The 21,476-nt window shown below is 33.1% G+C and overlaps 1 protein-coding gene across 1 annotated transcript in view; it reads left to right on the top strand.

The window, feature by feature from the left end:
- Nucleotides 1-21,476, top strand: part of COL11A1 (collagen type XI alpha 1 chain) — a 316,494-nt gene that overhangs the window by 278,092 nt on the left and 16,926 nt on the right. The window contains exons 55-62 of the mRNA XM_007951592.2: nucleotides 9,441-9,494; nucleotides 9,632-9,739; nucleotides 10,364-10,417; nucleotides 18,910-18,963; nucleotides 19,879-19,986; nucleotides 20,514-20,567; nucleotides 20,673-20,708; nucleotides 20,802-20,855. Coding sequence (XP_007949783.1) covers nucleotides 9,441-9,494; nucleotides 9,632-9,739; nucleotides 10,364-10,417; nucleotides 18,910-18,963; nucleotides 19,879-19,986; nucleotides 20,514-20,567; nucleotides 20,673-20,708; nucleotides 20,802-20,855 — 522 coding nt within the window. The remainder of the gene's footprint in view (nucleotides 1-9,440; nucleotides 9,495-9,631; nucleotides 9,740-10,363; nucleotides 10,418-18,909; nucleotides 18,964-19,878; nucleotides 19,987-20,513; nucleotides 20,568-20,672; nucleotides 20,709-20,801; nucleotides 20,856-21,476) is intronic.

Raw genomic sequence — 21,476 nt, 5'->3', positions numbered from 1 at the left:
AATGATACAATAGATTATATATCCACTTAAAATTTCAGTTGAATAAAATATTAGTATCTTCAAATTATAACTCACATTAAATTATGAAAATTATGATCTGATTTTAAAGACGTGGGAACCATAGCAGATTATGTAGGAGCTCTGGTGGTGTAATGCCTGAAGCATTTGACTGCTAACCAGAAGGCTGGTGATTGAAACCCACCAGCCAGTCCTTGGAAGAAAGGTTGGGCAATCTACTTCTGTAGAGATACTGCTCAGAATCCCAAGGAGGGGTCGCTATGAGTCAGATCCAACTCGACGGCAGTGAGTTTTGTTTTTGTTTTTTTGCAGATTATGTGCCCATCTTGGAGATTTATGGTTCAAGAAGAATATTAAAGATTCTGAAAAATCCTAAATAAATGTGCTTAGTATTATTTAATAAGTGTTTTAAATATTAGTTATTTTTAATACTATTTTGGTGAAAATACTGTTCTAATTGATTTTTTGAATGTGGAAAATTAGAACACTTGTTTATTTAACATATTTGAAAATATTTACCCATATATTTAATTACATACTAAATTTAGCATTGTTTATCTTGCTACTGTTAAAATATTCCAGACCCCAAGTCCCAAGGCTTTTTTATTTTTTTACCTTTTTAACCGTAATTTTTTCTTCCTCAAATCTCAACCTACCATAATCATGTGCTTCATTATGCTGCTTCTCCCACCCCCAAGTTCCTAACTATAGCCAGAATGAGTTCTGATCAGTTACTGCACTGGGTCAAGGCTGTCCATCCTTATGCTTTTATGCATGTATGTGAATGATCAGAAAGTGAAGTATTGGAAGGAAATACCACTCTCACATCTACTTTTATTGTTAAGATTCAGATTAGATAATAGGTTGTTTGCAAAGCCTTCTCCATTAACAAACTAGTTTGATATACCTGTTTTATTTATTTATTGTGCTTTAGGTGCAAGTTTACAGTTTGTTTTATATTCAATGTTTGGTGTTCATTTAGATTCATTCCCCGTTTACCATCCCCAACCCTAACCTAATTCCCTCCCCTCCCCTCCCTGCCAAGTAATCCCCTCGCCGCCCCTCATAGTTTTGCACTCCTATGTGTCCTGTATTTCCTCTGTGTGAATGTTCTATAGTGGCCCATGGTCTATTGCTCTAAAGGATGCATTTCCATAGAGTACATGGGTGCATCACCCTGGGTTGAGTGGTCTTCATGTACATCTTGTTTACTACTGAGCTGAGAGCCAACCCCTGAGAGTGAGTTTTATTCCAGGCCCAGATGTATCCCAGGGCCATAGTACTGGGGAATTTACCGACTCCATCTGACCAGTAATTCTGGTCATTATTGAATTTTTGTATTTTGTTCAATGTTTTTCCTCCAGCTTTATCCAGGATCTCCAGATTTGATCCTTTCCTGAGTGGTTGGCTCTGGTACCTGGGTACCATCTAGTTCTTATGGTCTTGAGGGCCATTGTGTCCTAGGACTGATTGCTTCCAAATACCTTTTTTTTGCACTCTTCTTTGTTTACGACAATAGGAGACCATTAGCCGCATCTTAGATGGCAGCTTGAAAGCTTTTAAGATTCCAGTTGCAACTCACCAATATAGGATTAGGAACAAGACTTTTATGTACTTTGTTGTGCCAATTAAGTGTCCCCCAATAGTATGGTATTGAATTGGTAGATCCGGTGGATCTCTCTCCCACAGTGTCTGGGTGTCTGAGAGGGATTACTCTATGTCTGTCATGTGTTGTTTCTGTAAGGATTGCAGGTATTTTGTATCACTGGTATCTGTGCAAGATTAGCCTCCATTGAATCTGTCCTTTGTCTAGAGTATACTCCTGTTCAATGACCCCTATCTGATCTTCTCCGATTTTATGTGTTTATCTGTAGCCTGGTGTTTGGTGTTAATGGTAATGCCATATTGTGGACATACTGGTTGGTATTAGCATCTGTTGTCTGTCTCTTATGGGCACAATTTGAAGTCCTCCCTTTTCCTAATGTTATCATGGTGTCACAGACTCTTTCTGTATGAGCCCATTACTGTAAAAAGACAAAGAGTTTGCTTAAGAAAGGGAACTCACTTTGTAGGTTATGGGGAGGGATGGGGAGAGATTAATTTCAAGCTAGTTGAGGCCCGTACGCTGATGTGGGTAAGAGGAAGGATGTATAGAAAAAGTCTGATGTACCTGTTTTCAATACCTTCCTTATCTTAGTATATTTCACAGTGTATTGTGTATTTTAATTTTAAGTCTATCTTTGCAAGTTAATTGTGTCAACTCCTTAGGGCTTCAAAATTATTTTTTATTTGTATATTCAACACATAGCACATTTCTGGTACATAAAAAGACAAACAGCAACAAAAACAAAACCATTGTCATCAAGTCAGTTCCATCTCAGAGGTAACTTAATAAGTGTGTGAGATGAGTAGAGGCGTTGATAAATTAGAGAATCATGCTGAGGAATATGAATAGTGGTGGGAGAATTTTAGCAGATATTGTATAATTTATGATTCTCATGGAGAGGAAAATTCTTTTTAGCAGTGACTACTGGTTGAGGATTAGTTAGGACCTACTTTGCTGCCATGATTTAATAAGGAATTACCCTATTAAAAACAAGTGAGTAGCTCTCTAGATTAAGTCCCTGCCCTTCTGTTTATGCAAACATATGAGAAATAAATGATTAAAAGCAGAATCTGTCCACAGGCATTATGAGGTTTGTTCAAAGGAAACTTCCTAGTCTCTTAGAAAAAAGTGCCTTTTGTTTTTACCTTAGTTTATATTAAAAAAAAAAAATGCTGTACCATCTGGACCAAATTAATAAATAAGGAATAAATAAGATAAAGGGAAAAATGAAAAAAGAGTAGAATAAATCCATTTAATAGGGATTTCACCATGACAGACATCAGACATTTATTCACAGAGAGAAGAAATCCTTTGAAGCAGAGAAGCATTCCATTTAATCCAGTTGTGTAAAATTTAGTTGTGGTAAAATTCTCTAAGTTCTTTATACTAAGATTTTCTTATCTCCCCTTGGAGGAAAAGCAATCTGTTTGCTATGTTTTCACTATGCTCTATCGATCGCTTGCTTTTGCTTTTTTTTCTATAAAATTCAGGAGTGTAAACACAATCTTTTGAAGTTAAGACCTCCTACTTTTATGTCACCAGTTTAAGGGAAAACTTTGATGGGAAAACCAATGATTCACTTGAAGTTCATGATTTGTATCTCCAAAATGATAGGCATTATAGTTGTTTCAAATAGAAAATCTAATTTACATGAGTTAATATTGTAAGTAGCACACCAATGGCATAAAAGGAGGAAAATTTCATGTTTTTGCTTTAATACAGAAATCCTCTTGCATAAATAGTATGAAATAAAAAAATGCACTATGAAGTTTTAATGTATTATTATCAGCATATTGTTACTGTCTCAAGAGACCGCTTATAGAATTTAATTTAATTTTTCTTTTTTTAATCTTTGGGTTAATGGACAATGAATATCTAATACTAGATGAAGTTACAGTGATGATACTGAGAAAATAATTACTAGTCATGTCTTCATTGACTTTCTCAGAATTAAATGAGTTCAAGGAAGTCTGAATTTGATGAATAGTAGATATATGCATTTTTTTTTAAAAGATATGAAAAATCTACAGTGTCACCACCAGCTATTAACACAATATCCTGTCTCACCAACTTTATTTTGCCCCTTCAACAATACCCTGTCAAAATCTAATATCAGTTAATGGTTTTGAGGCAATTCAGTGAGAAAATAGAATAAACAGATGGAAACTCAGAATCTGAGAAAGAAAAATAAGTTACTTTTTAGAAATTAATACATTTTTTAAAAATCTTTTTCTACTTATATCTAACCATGGTCCAAATATACTCATTATCAGATTGAATTTTAATACTTATTAACTAATAATGCAAATTCAAAAATTAATGGAAAAAGAAATACATATTTTATGATAAATTTATAAACTATATAAATCATAGATAAATTGATCATGAATATGTAAGATGTAACTCTGTACTCTGTAGGCTGAGAGCAACTTATTATTAGAAGCTATCAAATCAAGAGGTCTGCTTGTTTTGTTTTGAAAACTTTGTAATGAAATGTTGTATGTGGATATAATAAGGACTCAGTGCAATTAAAAGAAACAATATTTAGATATAATATAGGTTATGGATCTTATTTCTAGCCTAAAAATTGTTAGAATTTCTTTAAGATACTTTGAACGTCATATATAGTACAAATCATTCTTTCTATATCCTTTTGTTACCAGGTTTAGAGTTGATATGTTTATATTTCACAGATGATTATTTAAATGTGAAATGAATCTGAACATCAGATTTCAAGATATAATTATATATGACAGGATCCTATCTTATTTTCTTAGCCAAATTTAAAATTTTCTAGTTAAAAAATGGTTTCAAACATGGAGTTTATATTTTAAAGGTATTATAAACAGCATATATGTAAAAAGTAATTTGTTCACATGGTTTCTGCAAATGTATTTTAAAGGCATATTTTGTTTTTAGCCTGATTCATAAGTTTCTTTAATTGTGAAAAATACAGGTAGAACATGTTAATGTAGAGCAATAGTCATTAACTATTAAGTGCCATGGAGTGGGTTTCAACTCATAGCAACATTTTGTACAACAGAACAGAAGAGTTCCTGGCCCTTCACCTTTCTCATAATCATTGTTATGTTCGAGACCATTGATGCAGCCACTGTGTCAATTCATCTCATTGAGGGTCTTACTCTCTTTCACTCACCCTCTACCAAGTATAATCTCCTTGTCCGAAAACTGGCCTCTCCTGACAACCTATACAAAATACTTAAGATGAAGTCTCACTATCCTCCCTTCTAAGGAGGATTCTGAGTGTACTTCTTCCAAGACAGATTTGTTTGTTCTTCTGGCAGTCCGTGGTATATTCAATATTCTTTGCCAACACCATAATTCAAAGGTACCAATTCTTTTTTCAGTTTTCCTTAGTCATTGTCCACCTTTCACATGAATATGAGGCTATTGAAATACCATGGTTTGGATCAGGTGCATCTTAGACTTCAAAGTGACATCTTTACTCCCAAATTTATCAAAAGGTTTTCTGCAGCAGATTTGCCCAATGCAATACATCATCTGATTACTTGAGTGCTGCTTTTATGGACTTTGATCATTGATCCAAATAAAATGAAATCCTTGAAAATTTCAACTTTTCTCTATCGTGATCTTTCTTATTGCTCTAGTTGTGGTGATTTCTGTCTCCTTTATGTTGAGGTATTATCCATATTAAAGGATGTAGTTTTTTATTTTCATCAGAAGGTGCTTTAAGTCCTCTTTTCTTTCAGCAAGGAAGATTAGGTCATCTGCATAGCTTGGATTGTTATTGAGTCTTCTTCTATTCCTGATGCTGCATTATTCTTCATTTAGTATAGCTTCTCAAATTATTTGCTCACCATACAAATGGAGTAAGTATACTGAAAGTATATAACCCTGACACACACCTTTCCTGATTTTAAACCATGCAGTATCCTTTTGTTGTACATGGATGACTACCTCTTGGTCTATGTACATGTTCTGCATGAGCACAATTCCTAGTCTTCACAACGTTATCCATAATTTATTATTACCCATACAGTCAAATGTTTTTGCACAGTCAACAAAACACAGTTAAATATCCTTCTAATATTGTCTGCTTTCTGTCAAGATCCATCTGATGTCAACAGTGAAAGTCTTTGTTCTATATCCTCTTCTGAATCTGACTTGAATTTTTGGCAGTTTCTTTTCAATTTAGTGCCACAAATATTTTTTAATTATCTGCAGCAAAGTTTTACTTGCATGCAATATTAACGATATTGTTCAGTGATTTACGCATTCTGTTCAATCGCTTTTCTTTGGAATGGTCACAAATGGCATCTCATCCAGTTGGTTGACCAGGTAGCTCTCTTCTAAACTATTTAGCTTAGATGGGTGAGTGCTTCCACTCTTGCATCCATTTATTGAATCTGTACTCTGATAATTCTTTAAACGTGTATTTACAGTGCTTTCAATGGATCTTGGACTTCTTCCTTCAATGCCATCAGTTTTTTGAGGATATGTCACTGCTTGATTGAATGTCGACCAGTTTTTTTTGTTACAGTGACTCTGTAATTTTTTTTTTCCATTTTCTGTTTAAGCTTCCTATGTCATTCGATATTTTGCTCTTAGAATCCTTCCATATTGCAACTGAGAGCTTGAATTTTTTCTTCAGTCCTTTCCTCTTGAGAAAAGCCAAGCTTATTCTTCCCTTTTGGTTTCTAACTCCAGGTCTTTGCACAATTCATTATAATCCTTTGTCTTTTCCAATCACTCTTTGAAATCTTTTGTCTAGCTATTTACTTTGTTTCTTCCATTCACTTTAGCTACTCTGTTGAAGAGCGAGTTGCAGAGTCTCTTCTGACATCCATTTTGGTCTTTTCTGCCTTTTTTGTCTTTTTAATGACCTTTGATTTTTTACATGTTGTATCCTAGATGTCCTCCCACCACTTGTCTGCTCTTTGATCATTAGTGTTCAGTGTGCCAAATATATTCTTGAGATGGTCTCTAAATTCAGGTGGGATATAATAAAGGTTGTGTTTTGGCTCTTGTGGGGTTATTTCAATTTTCTTCAACTTCAACTTTAACTTACGTATGAGCAATTGATGCTCTGCTCCAGAGTCAGCTTCTAGTCTTGTTTTGCCTGATGATATTGTGCTTTCTCTATCACCTCTTTCCACAGATGTAGTCAATTTGTTTCCTCTGTATTCCATTCTGTAAGGTCCACATTTATAGTACTGTATATGTTGTTGAAAAAAGTATTTTTGACAAATGGGTTGTTAATCTTGTAAAATTGTATTATTTAATCTCTCGTGTAGTTTCTATCATCAAGACTGTATTTTCCAACTACTGATCCATCTTTGTTTTCAACTTTTGCAACCCAGGAAACCAAACCAAAACTGTTGCCATCTAATCAATTCCAAATCATAGTGACCCTACAGGAGAGAGTAGAACTGCCCCAAAGGTTATAAGGTCATAAATCTTTACAGAAGCATATTGCTACATTTTTATCCCATGGAGTGACTAGCGGGTTCAAACCGTCAAACTTTTGGTTAGCATCTGAGTGCTTAACCAATTTGCCAGCAGGGCTCCCTTTCTCAGCCCAATCACTAGTAATTTTCAATACATCCTAACTGCATATTTGATCAATTTCATTCTACAGAAGAGAAATCTTCAAATTTGTCATCTATGGTATTAGTGGTTGGGGCATATAAACTTAACTTCCTTGTAGTAAGGTAGATATTATTCTATCACTAACAGTGTTGTAGGTCAGGACAGGTCTTGAAATGTTCTTTTTGACAATGAATGTGATGCTATTACTCTTCAGTTTGTCATTCCTAGAATAACAGAGCATATGATTGATTCAAAATGACCAATACCAGTCCATTTCAGCTAGGAATACCTAGCATATCAGGATTCTAGTGTTCCCTTTCATTTATGACAACTTCAAATTTTCCTAGATTCAGACTTCATACATTCCACATTTCAATTAATGACTATTTGCAACTGTTTCTTCTCATTTTGAATCATATCTATTTCTTCTCATTTGGAGTATTTTGAGATGTAAAACAGTTATAGCTAATAATTTTAATAATAGTAAATAACAATAGCTGATACTTATATGCTATTTTCTATGTCTCAGGCACTGTTATAAATACATTTGCAACTCATTGATAACTCCTGGCATCATGGGGGGTAGCTATTATTATTCCCATTTTGCAGAAGTAAACTGAGATTTTCACTAATATGTAATTTGCGCAAGACCCCATGGCTTGTTAGTGGAAGGGCAAGAATTTGAATCCAAGCCAACTGATACCAAACTTTATACTCTTAACTACTATGTCCATCTCACCTTCTAATACTGCTACACTGGAAAATTTACAAACGATTTTTCCATATATTTTCTTATTTTAACTTAACAATTCTATCACAAAAGAATCCTTATTGATAACACTTTATGAATCAAATAGCTGAAGTTCAGCAATATTTAATAATTTCCCCAAGGTTACACAGCTAGTAGACAAAAGAACTAAAAATTAAGAACTAAATCAACACATATTTTACAAAGATACAAAATTATGCTCCAACATCATTTACAGATGTGATTAGGTTCCAAAGACTAGGTTGTTATGCACAAATGGAAGATGACTATATCAGATCATAAAATGGAGGATGGCTACTATGTCAATATATAGCTGCCAAATTATATCACTACATAACTGCCAAAGCACTGAGAATCATGGCTGAGACAAACTGACACATAACCTGAGCCATCACAGCCACCGTTACTCTTCCCTTGTACCTTGGGGTTCTTTACTGCCAGTTGTACATCATTAATGCACAAAATAGATAGTAGATCTTGTACTATGGTTGTAAATGTAAATTGTCATATAACGAGATAGTTGATAAGGAGCATGTATAGGGAGCAACATTATTAATAGCTTTAAATTTATCTATCATTTTTCCATAACAAACAATGCAACACTAGAATATCATCTTATGGTTTTGGATGACATTTTGGGTTGGGAAGATTCTATTTCTGTATTTTTACTGTTATACTGTGTTTTACCACATACGAATACTTAGTTTTAAAAAGTGATAAAAGGTTAAGAGTCATTCTTATTGCATATTTAAAGAAGGAGATAAAATCTGATATATTCAATTAGTATCTAATAACAATGTATAAATTTTTTATGAATATCTAACACATTGTTGTTGTTGTTGTTATGTGCCGTCGAGTCGGCCCCGACTCATAGCGACCCCTCCTTGGGTTTCCGAGGCAGTATCACTACGGAAGTAGGATTGCCCAACCTTCCTTCCGAGGAGTGGCTGGTGGGTTTGAACCGCCAGCCGTCTGGTTAGCAGGCAAGTGTCTTAGCCACTATGCTACCAGAGCTCCCATTTAACACATTAGGCATGACTATTTCAACTCATCAACATTTATTTGTAACTTTTATCTAAATCTTGTATATAATTCCTCTAAGGATTCTTTGTATTGGTGTGATGTTATTAAGTATTCTATTTGATATATGCTTCATTTAATTTAATATTGTAAGTGGAGGTTTACATTCAAAACTAGTTTTGATTTTTCAATCCTATTTTTAACTAAATAGCTACTGTTGTTGTTGTTATTTGCCGTCGAGTCAGCCCCGACTCATAGCGACCCCTCCTTGGGTTTCCGAGGCAGTTATCACTACGGAGGTACGATTGCCCAACCTTCCTTCTGAGGAGTGGCTATAGAGCACCACTATTTATTAGAATCCATTAGAAAAATAAATTTGGAGCACTTGTAAATGATCTTTCAACTATAACACGTTTATACACAATGGATAATTTGAGTGCATTTTTTTGTTTATAGGGTCCTCCTGGAGCTACAGGGTCAGAGGGAAGACAAGGTGAAAAAGGTGCTAAGGTAAAATATAGTTTAAGATACTATGTTTTAAAAACTCATATGTAAATTGACACCAGCCTTTGTTTCAGTATTTTTGAGAAAATAATGAAGTGTGTTTTCTCATTATTAATGTACTCATGCATCTTATGTTCTAACAGGGAGAAGCAGGTGCTGAAGGTCCTCCTGGAAAAACTGGCCCAGTTGGTCCTCAGGGACCTGCTGGAAAGCCTGGTCCAGAAGGTCTTCGGGGCATTCCTGGCCCTGTGGTGAGTATCTGTGCTGAAAGATTCCATTTCTGAAATAATATTTCCTTTCTAAAAATATCATGAATGAAAATATTTAAGTAAGTATTATTCATAAAGTATAAAGGGTTTTTTTAAATGGGAATTTAGTAAATACATAATAAAGTCATATAATCCTAAAATATTTAAGTATGTAATTCATTTAATTTAGCATAGTGGCTAAGGCACTTAACTGCTAATCAGAAGGCTGGCGGTTCAAACCCACCAGCCACTCCTTGGAAGGAAGGTTGGGCAATCTACTTCCATAGTGATACTGCCTGGGAAACCCAAGGAGGGGTCGCTATGAGTCAGGTCCGACTCAACGGCACATAACAACAACAACAATTTATTTAATACTCTAATGGTAAAATTCCATGTTATAAATGCAGAATCAAAAACTATAAGAATCAAAGATTTAAAATGTTCATACACAGATCTGTGCAACTATATGTATATAGGCACATGTAGTGAAAAGAATCAAAAATGTCCATAATATTTGTAGATTTTTCCAGCTGGTGGAATTCATAGGTGATGTTTGCTTTTTAAAAAAATATGTACTCTTTTTGTTAATTTAAAAAAAAAAAAAATCATCATGGTTACTTTCTGCAGGGAGAACAAGGTCTCCCCGGAGCTGCAGGCCAAGATGGACCACCTGGGCCTATAGTGAGTATCATCAGTTTTATTCTTTTAAAAAGAAGAATTTCTGAAATGAAACTGCTTGTAAACTAGTATTTCTAGAATTTTAGCTTATAAATTGATTTATTTTTTGAATATCTTCAAGGAAATTTATTATTCAGACCTAATAAGAGGAATATAATCCTGATAGGTTGTTTGGAAAATATGCCACTTTATCAGAAGATGTGTTGTTTCTTATGTCCTTTGGATAGGAATATGTTGTTATTCTGAATAAAATGCCACAAATGGACCAGCCAGTTCCTTTGCTAGTGTGGACAATTGCCCAAAATGCATCCAATTATACTTAGTTTCTTGGCACTTCATTTATAAACGTAATGTTGACACAGGGATATAGTGATTCTTTAGCCAAATGAGTTGTTCTCTTCTTGTGTCATGCAGGCTGCATGATAAAACACTGAGCCCCAGTAGTGAAGCAAATTATGATAATTACGACACTAAGGTTTTGGTCAATATCCTAAACTCTATGTCCATACAGCACATATGATACATGCATTAAAGCATCATATTTGATCAGCATACTGTTCATATATGAAGTTTATATAGAGCACAGGCTCTCATTGCCACAAAACTTGGACAGAAAATGACAATAAAAGTTCATTTCTTTAAAATCAATTATTTTCCTGGTGACTTTTTGACTTTATAAACAGAATCCTTTTCATGATGAAGATATTTGAACATCATTGTCCAAAATGTATTTAAAAAAGGATTACTCAAAAGAGCAAACAAAGGACACCTATATATAAAATGTTGCAAGTATACTTGTTTAACAGAAAACACCTGCCAAATTATAACTTGAACTTTACAAAAATGCTGTTATCACTAATAAATCAATTTCATCAAAGATGTATACATCCTCAGAAAGCCATCAGACTGAGTTTTGCATTCCTAATTATATAGGAGGAATTTTAGCCATTTCTTTTATTTAAAATGATACAATAATTTTCTCTCATATACCTAGCAAGTATTTTGTAAGTGTTAAAGAAATAATTTTGAAACTTTCACTAAAAAGTTTATCATCACTTAAAACCAGTTGCATCTAGTGAAATCCAGCTCATGGCAACCCCATGTATTGTAGAGTAGAACTGCCCTTCAAAATTTTATGTGACTATGACGTTTGGAAGCAAATTGCCTGGCCCTTTTCTTCTCAGGCTCTGGTTGGGTTCAAAGCAGCAAGCTTTCCTTTAGTAGCTCAGTGGTTGACTATTGCACCCACCTCTGAGGACTCACATATTTTAGAAACTGTATAAACTGGCAAATATTGAATAACTAAAAGCAGAAAATTACCAAATCTGCACATAACCTCATCGGGACAGAAGCCTGGTTAAAGCTGGGTCACCTCTATTTCTGGTCCATACGTTCAATTTGGGGAATAATTTCCTTGGGTACTTAAATTCCTATCTGCACTGAGCCCAACAGAAAAAGAAGTCAATAAAAAACAAATTTTGCTTAATATCACCCTAAAATTTGCCAGAGATATTTTCTTGTTATTTCTGATTTTCCAATAAGTATTCCTACCTTTCTCTAGATGCTGTTAAAAATAGCATACAAAAGATCTCCTTCACCTAATGTAAAAATAAAACAGCAGACATATCACATAATGCCAGCTTGCAAAAATTGGTACTTCTGACTCTTTGGTAGATATGAGTATATAGCAAGAAGGTTGAACAACTTACACCCTTTTAGGCAACATGAAAAGATAAGAATTGGAACTGAGCAACATTGGCTCCAATCCATTCTCTGGGCAGATTGTTTTATCGGGGATCACTTAAAATGTGAATGCATTGGAGCTTCTCCATAGTTTCAATTATTCTTGACTGTGATATCTAATCTCTAGGAAAACGCTACTTAGTCTGCATGAGGTGAGAGTGGGCAGAGAATCATCTGTAGAAGAATGTCTCCGAAATTTACCCATATGACATTCATCTGAATAATATTTTATTCATAATGCATTTTCCTTCATTATATTATAAATGTATCCACACCCACTTCCAATTCTATATGGGCCACAGGTTACTTATCACTAGAATTTCACAACTACCTGCCAGGTCCCTTTACCCTTCTAGAAGCTGCCCCTAACTTTCTACTAATGTTCCTGTGGTCAGCAAAAGCCACAAAGACATTTCCCTTTCCCTCAACTTTTAAATATGATTTAAGTGTTCAATAAATACAATTTACCATGACCTCATTTTCACAGGTTTAGGAATTGAAATAGGACAAATAGGACAGTTGAACTCTAACAGACCACCCATTACTCAAATAGGTAACAGTTTAACAATTTGATAGGAACTTCTGAAGAGAAAATTGTTCAGAGTGCAACGAAATAGATTTTTCAAAACTTATAAAATGATATCTGTTTAGTGTCTGCCTACCCTATGTTATCAGCTCTACTATAGCTTAGATATGACACCAAAAACAAACCAAACTCACAGTCATCAGGTTGATTCGACTCACAGTGACCCTTCCTTGGGTTTTCGAGGCAGTATCACTACAGAATTAGATTGCCCCATCTTCCTTACGAGGAGTGGCTAGTGGGTTTGAACCGCCAGGCTTCTGGTTAGCAGTCAAATGCCTTAGGCACTATGTCACCAGAGCTCCTAGATATGACACAGTATTTATTTTTTTACCTTTTAAAAAATAAATACTTCTCATGATTGAAATTAGTGTATTCATTGTTGTTGTTGTTGTTATGTGCCGTCGAGTCGGTCGACTCATAGCGACCCCTCCTTGGGTTTCCGAGGCAGTATCACTAGGGAAGTAGGATTGCCCAACCTTCCTTCCGAGGAGTGGCTGGTGCGTTTGAACCACCAGCCTTCTGGTGAGCAGGCAAGTGTCTTAGCCACTATGCTACATATGATAATTCAGTGTATATATTCAGAATCAGCATATTTAACTGAATATACATAAATAGTTTTTTACAATTACGAAAATATATAAAGAACTCCATTAGAGTGTTTTCTCGACTAGATAGTCAACAAATATCATATAGGAATAAGAGAATATTTTAAAGTATTACAGAGGAGTAACTTTGGTTAAATTCTGCTCTCTATGGCAAAGTCAAAATGAACATAATTTAATAATTTTAAACATAAATATTGTTTGGTGTTTTGTGTTAAATTATTTGTTACAGTGTAGATGAAAAATGTTTCAGTATTTTTTTGAGACAAGTTTAGTTTAGCATTATCATGTATTTCTTCTTTTCACAGACTGATAATTAAAATATCTGGTAACATAATTTTGCAAACAATAAAAAGCCTGAATTAAGAGTAGGATAAGTGAACTGAATAGAATTTTTATTTTTTTAATGCCCCTTGGTAAACAAGATTCAGATGCCTAGCATTCTATAATGATTAAAGGGGTTTAAACAACAAAGCATTTGCTTTTCACCAGATTAAACATTATTTTACATTTTTACATTCTAAAGAAAGTATAGGATCTGCAGTTTCTTTCAACTTTAATACACTAGAGTTTTGAGATGCATATCAAAGCAAATATTCTCTAAAGCATAATACTACAGGGGAAAATGTTTGATTTTGTATTCTAGACACTTAAGAATGCTTCATCTCTGTTTTCCTTTTCACGTTATTACTTATGAATTATGTATTTCCCTAGAGTTTTTCAATTTACAATATCCTAAAGAGGAAATAGAAAATACTTATACTGTATTTGGAATACATTTTTATATGCAGAGCTGATGCTTTTGATCTGTTTTAGGTTCAGAGGGTTATTTATAATGAGTATTAATATCATAACGATACTAGTTTATTTTTTCCAGCTGATGAAAGTAATTAGAAGCTGAGTCAGTTTGACAGATTCTTTCTTAAATATCCTTCATAATTTCATAAGATGTTGTTAGCTTAGAGGAATTAATACTCATTTCGTCTACCTTCTACATGAATAATGCTTTTTATAATACAATTTTATAATGTGTTACAAACACAAATAATGTCTGGCACTGTATATTTCTCATTAAGCCTGAGCAATTAAATTCCTAATATTTTGTGTTTGTTTCCTATTTTAGCTTATATTAATAGAATACTTTAGTAGATAAAGCTCAGATATAATAAGTAACTTCTCTAAGATCCCCCAAATAATGAGTGGTAGGTGTGAGCCTGTGAGTGAAATAATGATTGAAATATTAATGCCTCATCAGCAATATCCCTATCAGTTGTATCACTTACAACAAAAATTTTGTAAAGTGCATAACATGCCTGAGAGAGGTGCAATATAAAATCAAAAGTTAAGAAAGAAAAAAAAAAAAGACTTGTCTCTTTAAAAAGTTTCATATTTTTAATCTATGTAATATATTTTTTAAATAGACATATATCTATTTTAACCTGAATTCTTAAATGGGCTGTGCTACTAGTACAAAGTATATAGTCCTCTAATTCAATTACATTTTTGTTATAATTATTTTTCAATGCTTCTTTCTTTCGTTTATCATTTCTCTCTCTGTCTTTTCCTTCCTCCTTCCCTCTGCTTCTTCCTTTCTTTTTTCTTTCTTTTTTAACAATGTTCTTCTAACCCATAGTCTTTGGCACCTACCTTGATTGGTAGTGATATGACCCTTGAGAAATCATGCTTCCATTACAGATTTATGTTACTTTATTATGTATGTTATTGGGCAACTTCCCTTCCCCCCAACTAATAATTCAAAAAATTGAGATAAAAAAGGTAAAAACAAGATAAATCCTTTTAAGTATAGAAGTGTTTGCAATAAGATTAAATAGGTAATAGTTTTATTTCAACACAAATAAGATCCTTTCTACCATCCTGATTTGCCTATTGATTTTAACTAGATTTGAACTTGGTGCTACAGACCAGTGGTTCTCAAACCTTAGTGTGCATCAGATCTACAAAGCAGATCTGATTGCTAGAGCCCAACCTTAGGATCTCTGATTCAGTTGTTCTGATTGAGACCTGAGAAATTGCTTTTTAACAAATTTGCGGTGATGATCAGACTGCTGGTCTGGGGACCACACTTTTGAGAGCCACTACCATAGGATATTAGTTAACTAGATGAACTTGAACTTCCAGCATTACAATTTAGCCTTAGGATGGTAATTTATTTTTAGTATTCTTTTCTCCTGCCTGAGATTAACAAAGTGGTATGATTATTTATTTGTATACAAAAGAAAATGTCAACTGAAATAAAGTGTAAGAATTGATAATTTTCTCCTTAATAGAAGACTATTATTAGATATATTTTAAATTGCATATATGCCAAGAAAAATAATTTTTATCCATTTCTAAAAGAGTGATGCAGGAAAAATGTCCATTTTCATTATATATCAATCCTTTCAGATTTTCAAATTTGTAGATAACAAATTCATTCATATGGAAATGCAAATATATCTAATTATAGTTCAAATACTATTGCTACACAAGAACTGATTTATACAAACACTACTCTTACTTTTACCTGGCATTCAGGATTTTAGTGTGTGAAGTAGCCTTAAAAAACTAAGAAATGGAAAAGACCCATCTATGCATTCACACACAAGCTTTGTGAAGGTGGTATTATAGCTCTTAGTTTATAGATGAGAAAACTAAAGCTCTCTTTGGTTAGCTAATTTATAATGGTAATAAGAGAAATCAAAAGGAAGATTAGCCAATCTACTTCCACAGAGACACTGCCTTGGAAACCCAAGGAGGGGTCACTATGAGTCGAATGCATCCCAAATCAGTACTATTCTGAACCCATATGTTTCATACTATAATACACTGTTGAAAAAGACCTGGCGATCTCCTTCCATAAAGATTACAGCCAAAAAAAAGAACTCTATGAGGCAGTTCAAATCTGCCACATGACGTCACTGAGTTGACAGCAAAGGTAACAACCTTGTAGAAGATGTAAGTTAAAACGGTTTGCTTTCTTAGTTCCATGTTAAAAATCATTGTTGAAACTGTAATTGAAATAATTTAATTTCAATCAGAATAATTCAAACTTGTAGAGAAACCAAATTAATATTTTGCTTTTGTTGCTCAGTGCTGTACTTGTTGTAGGCAGTTGTGACCTAGGATTTGTAGCACTACCATGGCCCTAATTTCATGAGCCAAATACTTACAGACCATCTATTAATGTCAATCACACTTCCTGCCACAGCAACTCTTGCATGTGTAGTTTTATTGATTGTAATTTTAGAACAGGAACTTTATTTTGTGTTGACTTCAAAGTTGTAGTACATCAATTTGTAGATAAACAAGTTTAATGGAAAAGTCATTAATATGAATATTTCTATAGGTAATGGGGGAAGACTAAGAGTTAGTTGCTAAATTCATTTAGACAAAATGTAATTTAAAGTAAAAGGATAAATGTGTTAGTATCGGACTATAAAGTAAGAGTTAACTATTGAAATAGAAGCTGTTCACATGAAAAAGGTAATTTTTTTTTTCAGTTCACAAATAATTTAGACAAAAGATTGAATTCAGAGGCTATAGATAAAAATAACATCAAAATAATTTAATTAAAGAAAGGTTAATACTTCCAGTTATTACAAGATTTATAAAAGCCCAAGAGTTATTGTGTAAAATTCCAATAAGCATACAGGAGTGAACTCAACACAAAATTAAGTAACCCCCCCCCAAAAAAAAAAAAAGTTTAAGATGCATATTTTTGTAATGTGATTAAAAGTAATACTTTAATATATGAATACACTTGATTTAGTGGAAAGAGCATTGGCCCAAGTCCTAAGACTTAGTTCATGTCCTTGGCTTTTCCATTGGCAATTGTGATTTCAAAAAGTTAATAAAGTTTATGTATTTTTGTTCCATTAACAATAAAGGGAATAGTGTCATATTTGTTCATTCCTCTAACAAAAAAAAAAAAAAAAAACTTACTGCTATTGAGTCCATTCCGATTCAAAGCAACCCCCACTGGATTCCAAGGCAGTAAATCTTTATGGAAGTAGATTGCCCCATCTTCCTTCCTCTGAATGGCTGGTGGGTTTGAACAGCCAACCTTCTGTTTTGTAGCAAAATGCCTTAGGCACTATGCCACCAGAACTCCTAAAGCCCATCAATTCCTAAGTCTATGGAAATTTATAGTAGGGATAACTCATCCGGTTGTCTTGGCTCTATCACCTAGAAACCTATCAGTATGTCCCCTGGACCTTTCTGGTATCTTTGGTTTTCAGGTATTCTGATGGCAAGTAAATTATTAAGGGAAAGAAAAAAAAAATTAACAAATACATGTATTCTAGAATAGATACATAATAGCAATCAAATGTGTCTGGTAGTATGAGGTGCTCAGGTCATTTTGGGCTTCTAAGTAGGGATGCCATTAAAGTTTCAAGAATTTTTATCCTTCCTTTTATTTCCCAAATCTGCCCCCAGTCAAGTCACACCATGCATGTTGCTCCCTTTCTCTGTGCTATTAAGTTTATAGAATCCTATCCTCTTTAAAACTTTTAGAGTCTAAATCATTCTATTTCACCCAATACTCATTTTATTTTACTAGTTTGTTCATTTGCCTTACTGCTCTTTTGGTGTGTCCTCTATGGACCTCCCTAAGTAACACTACTTTCATCTTGATTTTTTCTATCATGCTAAAGAATCTAAACATAATAGATAAACTAATTTTAGGCTTGGATCCAGAGACACAGCTTTAAATACTGGCTTTGCTACTTGGAAGTTCAATGACCCAGTTTCTCTGATGTAAAATGAACACAAATAGTTACTTCATCTGGATTGTTGTGAATATAGAAAATGTATAATTAAAATGACTTTTTTTAATCTATGAGAAACCCTATACAAGTAATGTTATTTTAATTAAAATGTACTCTTAGTATATCTCTTTTTTCAGAAATCATAGTGAATGATGTCTATTTTCAAGTGAGTAAAGAATATGACTTGAAGTCAGAATTCAGAAAATTGGCATAGTGTGACAGAATTATAGAATCTTAAATTAGTATATACAGAAGTTATATTTTTATACTACAGAATATTAATATTTTGGAGTTATATAAATACAGTTTTTATTTAAATGCAAGAAAAATAGTGTATTAAAATCTGTGTCTAAAAGTTTTATGTGATCATCAAAAGTAACATGTCTGTCAAAAGTTGATTGAGATTTTTTAAAATATATTACTAAAAAGATTATAGCTTTTTGAGTTTAGCACAGAAATATTTGATTGACTTGAAGTACGATATGGAATTATTTCCTCTAAAATTAGTGTAATTAAAAATTCACCTTTTATACTTAATTGAACAGTCATGTGAATCATGCTCTAATTCTACCTCAATATTAACTTACTCAAATTTATCAAAATCATGGTTACAGATAATTCCATATATTTAAAACATATGCATTTATTTAGAATCCTAATAAATTGACAGAACTCATTATTAACTATTTTTTATTTCTATCATATTTCCAAAGCCAGACTACCTCTGTAAATACTAATGTAATTTTCTGACTTAGATATACACTCTACTAATGCTTATTTTTTCTCATAATTTAGGGACCTCCTGGTTTACCTGGTCTCAAAGGCGACCCTGGCTCCAAGGGTGAAAAGGTGAGGGGGAACAAAAAGAGAATGTATTATTACAATTTTGATATTCTAATAGCAGAGGCAAAGACTTTTGCATGTTAAAGTCACTCAAAAGGAAATTTCAAAGAATATCTTTGACCTTTGAACTATGGAAAATCTTGTAAATCCTCAGGTTCCCAGGTGTATTTAGACAAAAGATAATATGCAAAGTAATAGTAAAAAATACAATTCATTGTTATAACTTCTCAATATCTCTTGTAAGAATCATAAGGAGAAAGCATATGGATACACTAAAATAACTGTTCTGAAAATAAACAGATGGAATAGCAAAGTGACCATTTTATGTCTGAAACATGAAAAAAAAAAATTAGCCAGAAAGATGAAAAGTAAGATGATTTAACAGAATGTATTCTGAAATCCACAAAAATAATTAAACAAAATAAGTTTTTTTTAAAGAATGGCATTAGTATTGTTTGGATTATTTTTAACTTTCCAAATTGCATTTAAAATTGCAAACTCTCTGAAAAATAGATATAATTTCATATGAAATGAAACACTTATTAAAGTAATGGATTTTGGTTGTTTATTTTGCCAATATTAAATGTAGACCTTTCTGGTCCATTAGTTGAGAAAATTCCCTTTAAGTAACTGATATATTGAAGGTGATATTTTTTAGAAAGTATTTCATTCCATAAATACTTCCTATCCTTAATAAAGCCCTCAGTTAATGTAATCAGCAAATGATACTGTTATGTGAGGGGCAGGAAGTTCTTAAGTGTACCTTCCATTCAGAAAGAGTTATTTTAAACTTTTTTTAAATCTACCTTTTTTAAAATTATGGTTCAAGAATTTACTGTGTAAATAAATATTTATCATTAGAATTTAATTAGGTAGTTGTAATTATACATTGTTAAACTTTCTTTTTCTTGCCTTCTAAAGGGACATCCTGGTTTAATTGGCCTGATTGGCCCTCCAGGAGAACAAGGTGAAAAGGGTGACAGAGGGCTTCCTGGAACTCAAGGATCTCCAGGAGCAAAGGGAGATGGAGTGAGTAAAAATATACTTTCCTACTCTTTTCCAATATATCTCACCTCTCTGTCTCTTACACACACACACACACACACACTCATTCAAATATTTGTTAATCATGACAAAGTAATTTATAGCTTCTTTATTCTAATCTGGTTAAATCCACAAACTTTTCAAAAACAAAGTGTTTTTTAACCTTAATGTAAATAGATTAAAAATAAAATTTAAGTTAGAAATCATAAAAACTACAGTTCAGTAATTACTTATGCAAACATTTATTGCATCCTCATGATGTATACATTATTATACGAGGGTTATAGGGATATAAAGAAACACAAAATAAGAAGATGGACATTAAGGCAAAAGAAACAAAAAACTCAGATTATTTTGCAAACTTCATTTTTATGATTTACAATACAAAGCCTTTAGGTAGTTCTTAAGTATTTTTTAATTCTCTAAATTTTACAGTGAGTTGTTATATTATACTAATACATGAAGATGGAGTATTTGAGAAGAAATTATTAATTGGATTGTTTTCTCTTTAGGGAATTCCTGGACCTGCTGGTCCTTTAGGCCCACCTGGACCTCCAGGTTTACCAGTAAGTTCAAAACAAAATCTTATAAGACAGAATTAATATTCAAATATACTAAAAGACACAAATTCCCCAAATTTTTATCCATACTTTTCCTTTTGTATTTTCTAGGGTCCTCAAGGTCCAAAGGGCAACAAAGGCTCCACTGTAAGTACTTTTCCCTGTGACATTTTAATTCATCATTACTTACTCAAATGACTCGCTTGTGACTTAAACCTTGTTCTTTCCTCTTTCTAACAGGGACCTGCTGGCCAGAAGGGTGACAGTGGTCTTCCAGGGCCTCCTGGACCTCCTGTAAGTGCATGCTAATATTGCTAACCTGGCAAAAAATAGTCTGAATTTATAAAATAAAACAAAAAGGTACTATCATGGGTGCTAGTTTTATAGGAAGTAGAAATCAATGAAGTAATCAATGAAGTAATCAATGAAGTAATCAGGTCTAGACAATGCCAGGCCTTGTCTTTTCATTGGTTTCATTCCTTTAATTACAAAGATGCCTTAATTATATATTAAGATAATGTGGTGTTTATTAGCTTTTTAACAGAATTATATAATTTTTCTATGTCCTATTTTAATGAAATTAACTGATTTCATGGCACAAAGATACACTTATATCTGACACTAGAAATATAGATGACATTTCAGACACTTGGCATTTTTGTTTTACTGCATATAATGATAATAACAAAAGCACTATTAGCTGCCATTTATTATTATTGATATTGCCCAGGATTCAGGGATTACACACTACTGAATCATAAAATAAAAACTCAGATCCATATGAAAAGAAAAGTTTGTCCACTCCCTTGTACTAAAGTGCTTCCTACTATGTGGGTTAACTATACATTGAAGTTTGTATTGGATTTGTTTTAAGTTTGTTAAAAAGATTTAAGTTATAAATATTTGAAAGAAACT

Source organism: Orycteropus afer, unplaced genomic scaffold (genome assembly GCF_000298275.1).
Source record: "Orycteropus afer afer isolate SDZICR_OR568_19922 unplaced genomic scaffold, OryAfe1.0 scaffold00301, whole genome shotgun sequence".
Classification (NCBI taxonomy): domain Eukaryota; kingdom Metazoa; phylum Chordata; class Mammalia; order Tubulidentata; family Orycteropodidae; genus Orycteropus; species Orycteropus afer.
Note: the sequence above shows the minus strand (reverse complement) of the source record. Positions and strands in the feature narration are given on the sequence as shown.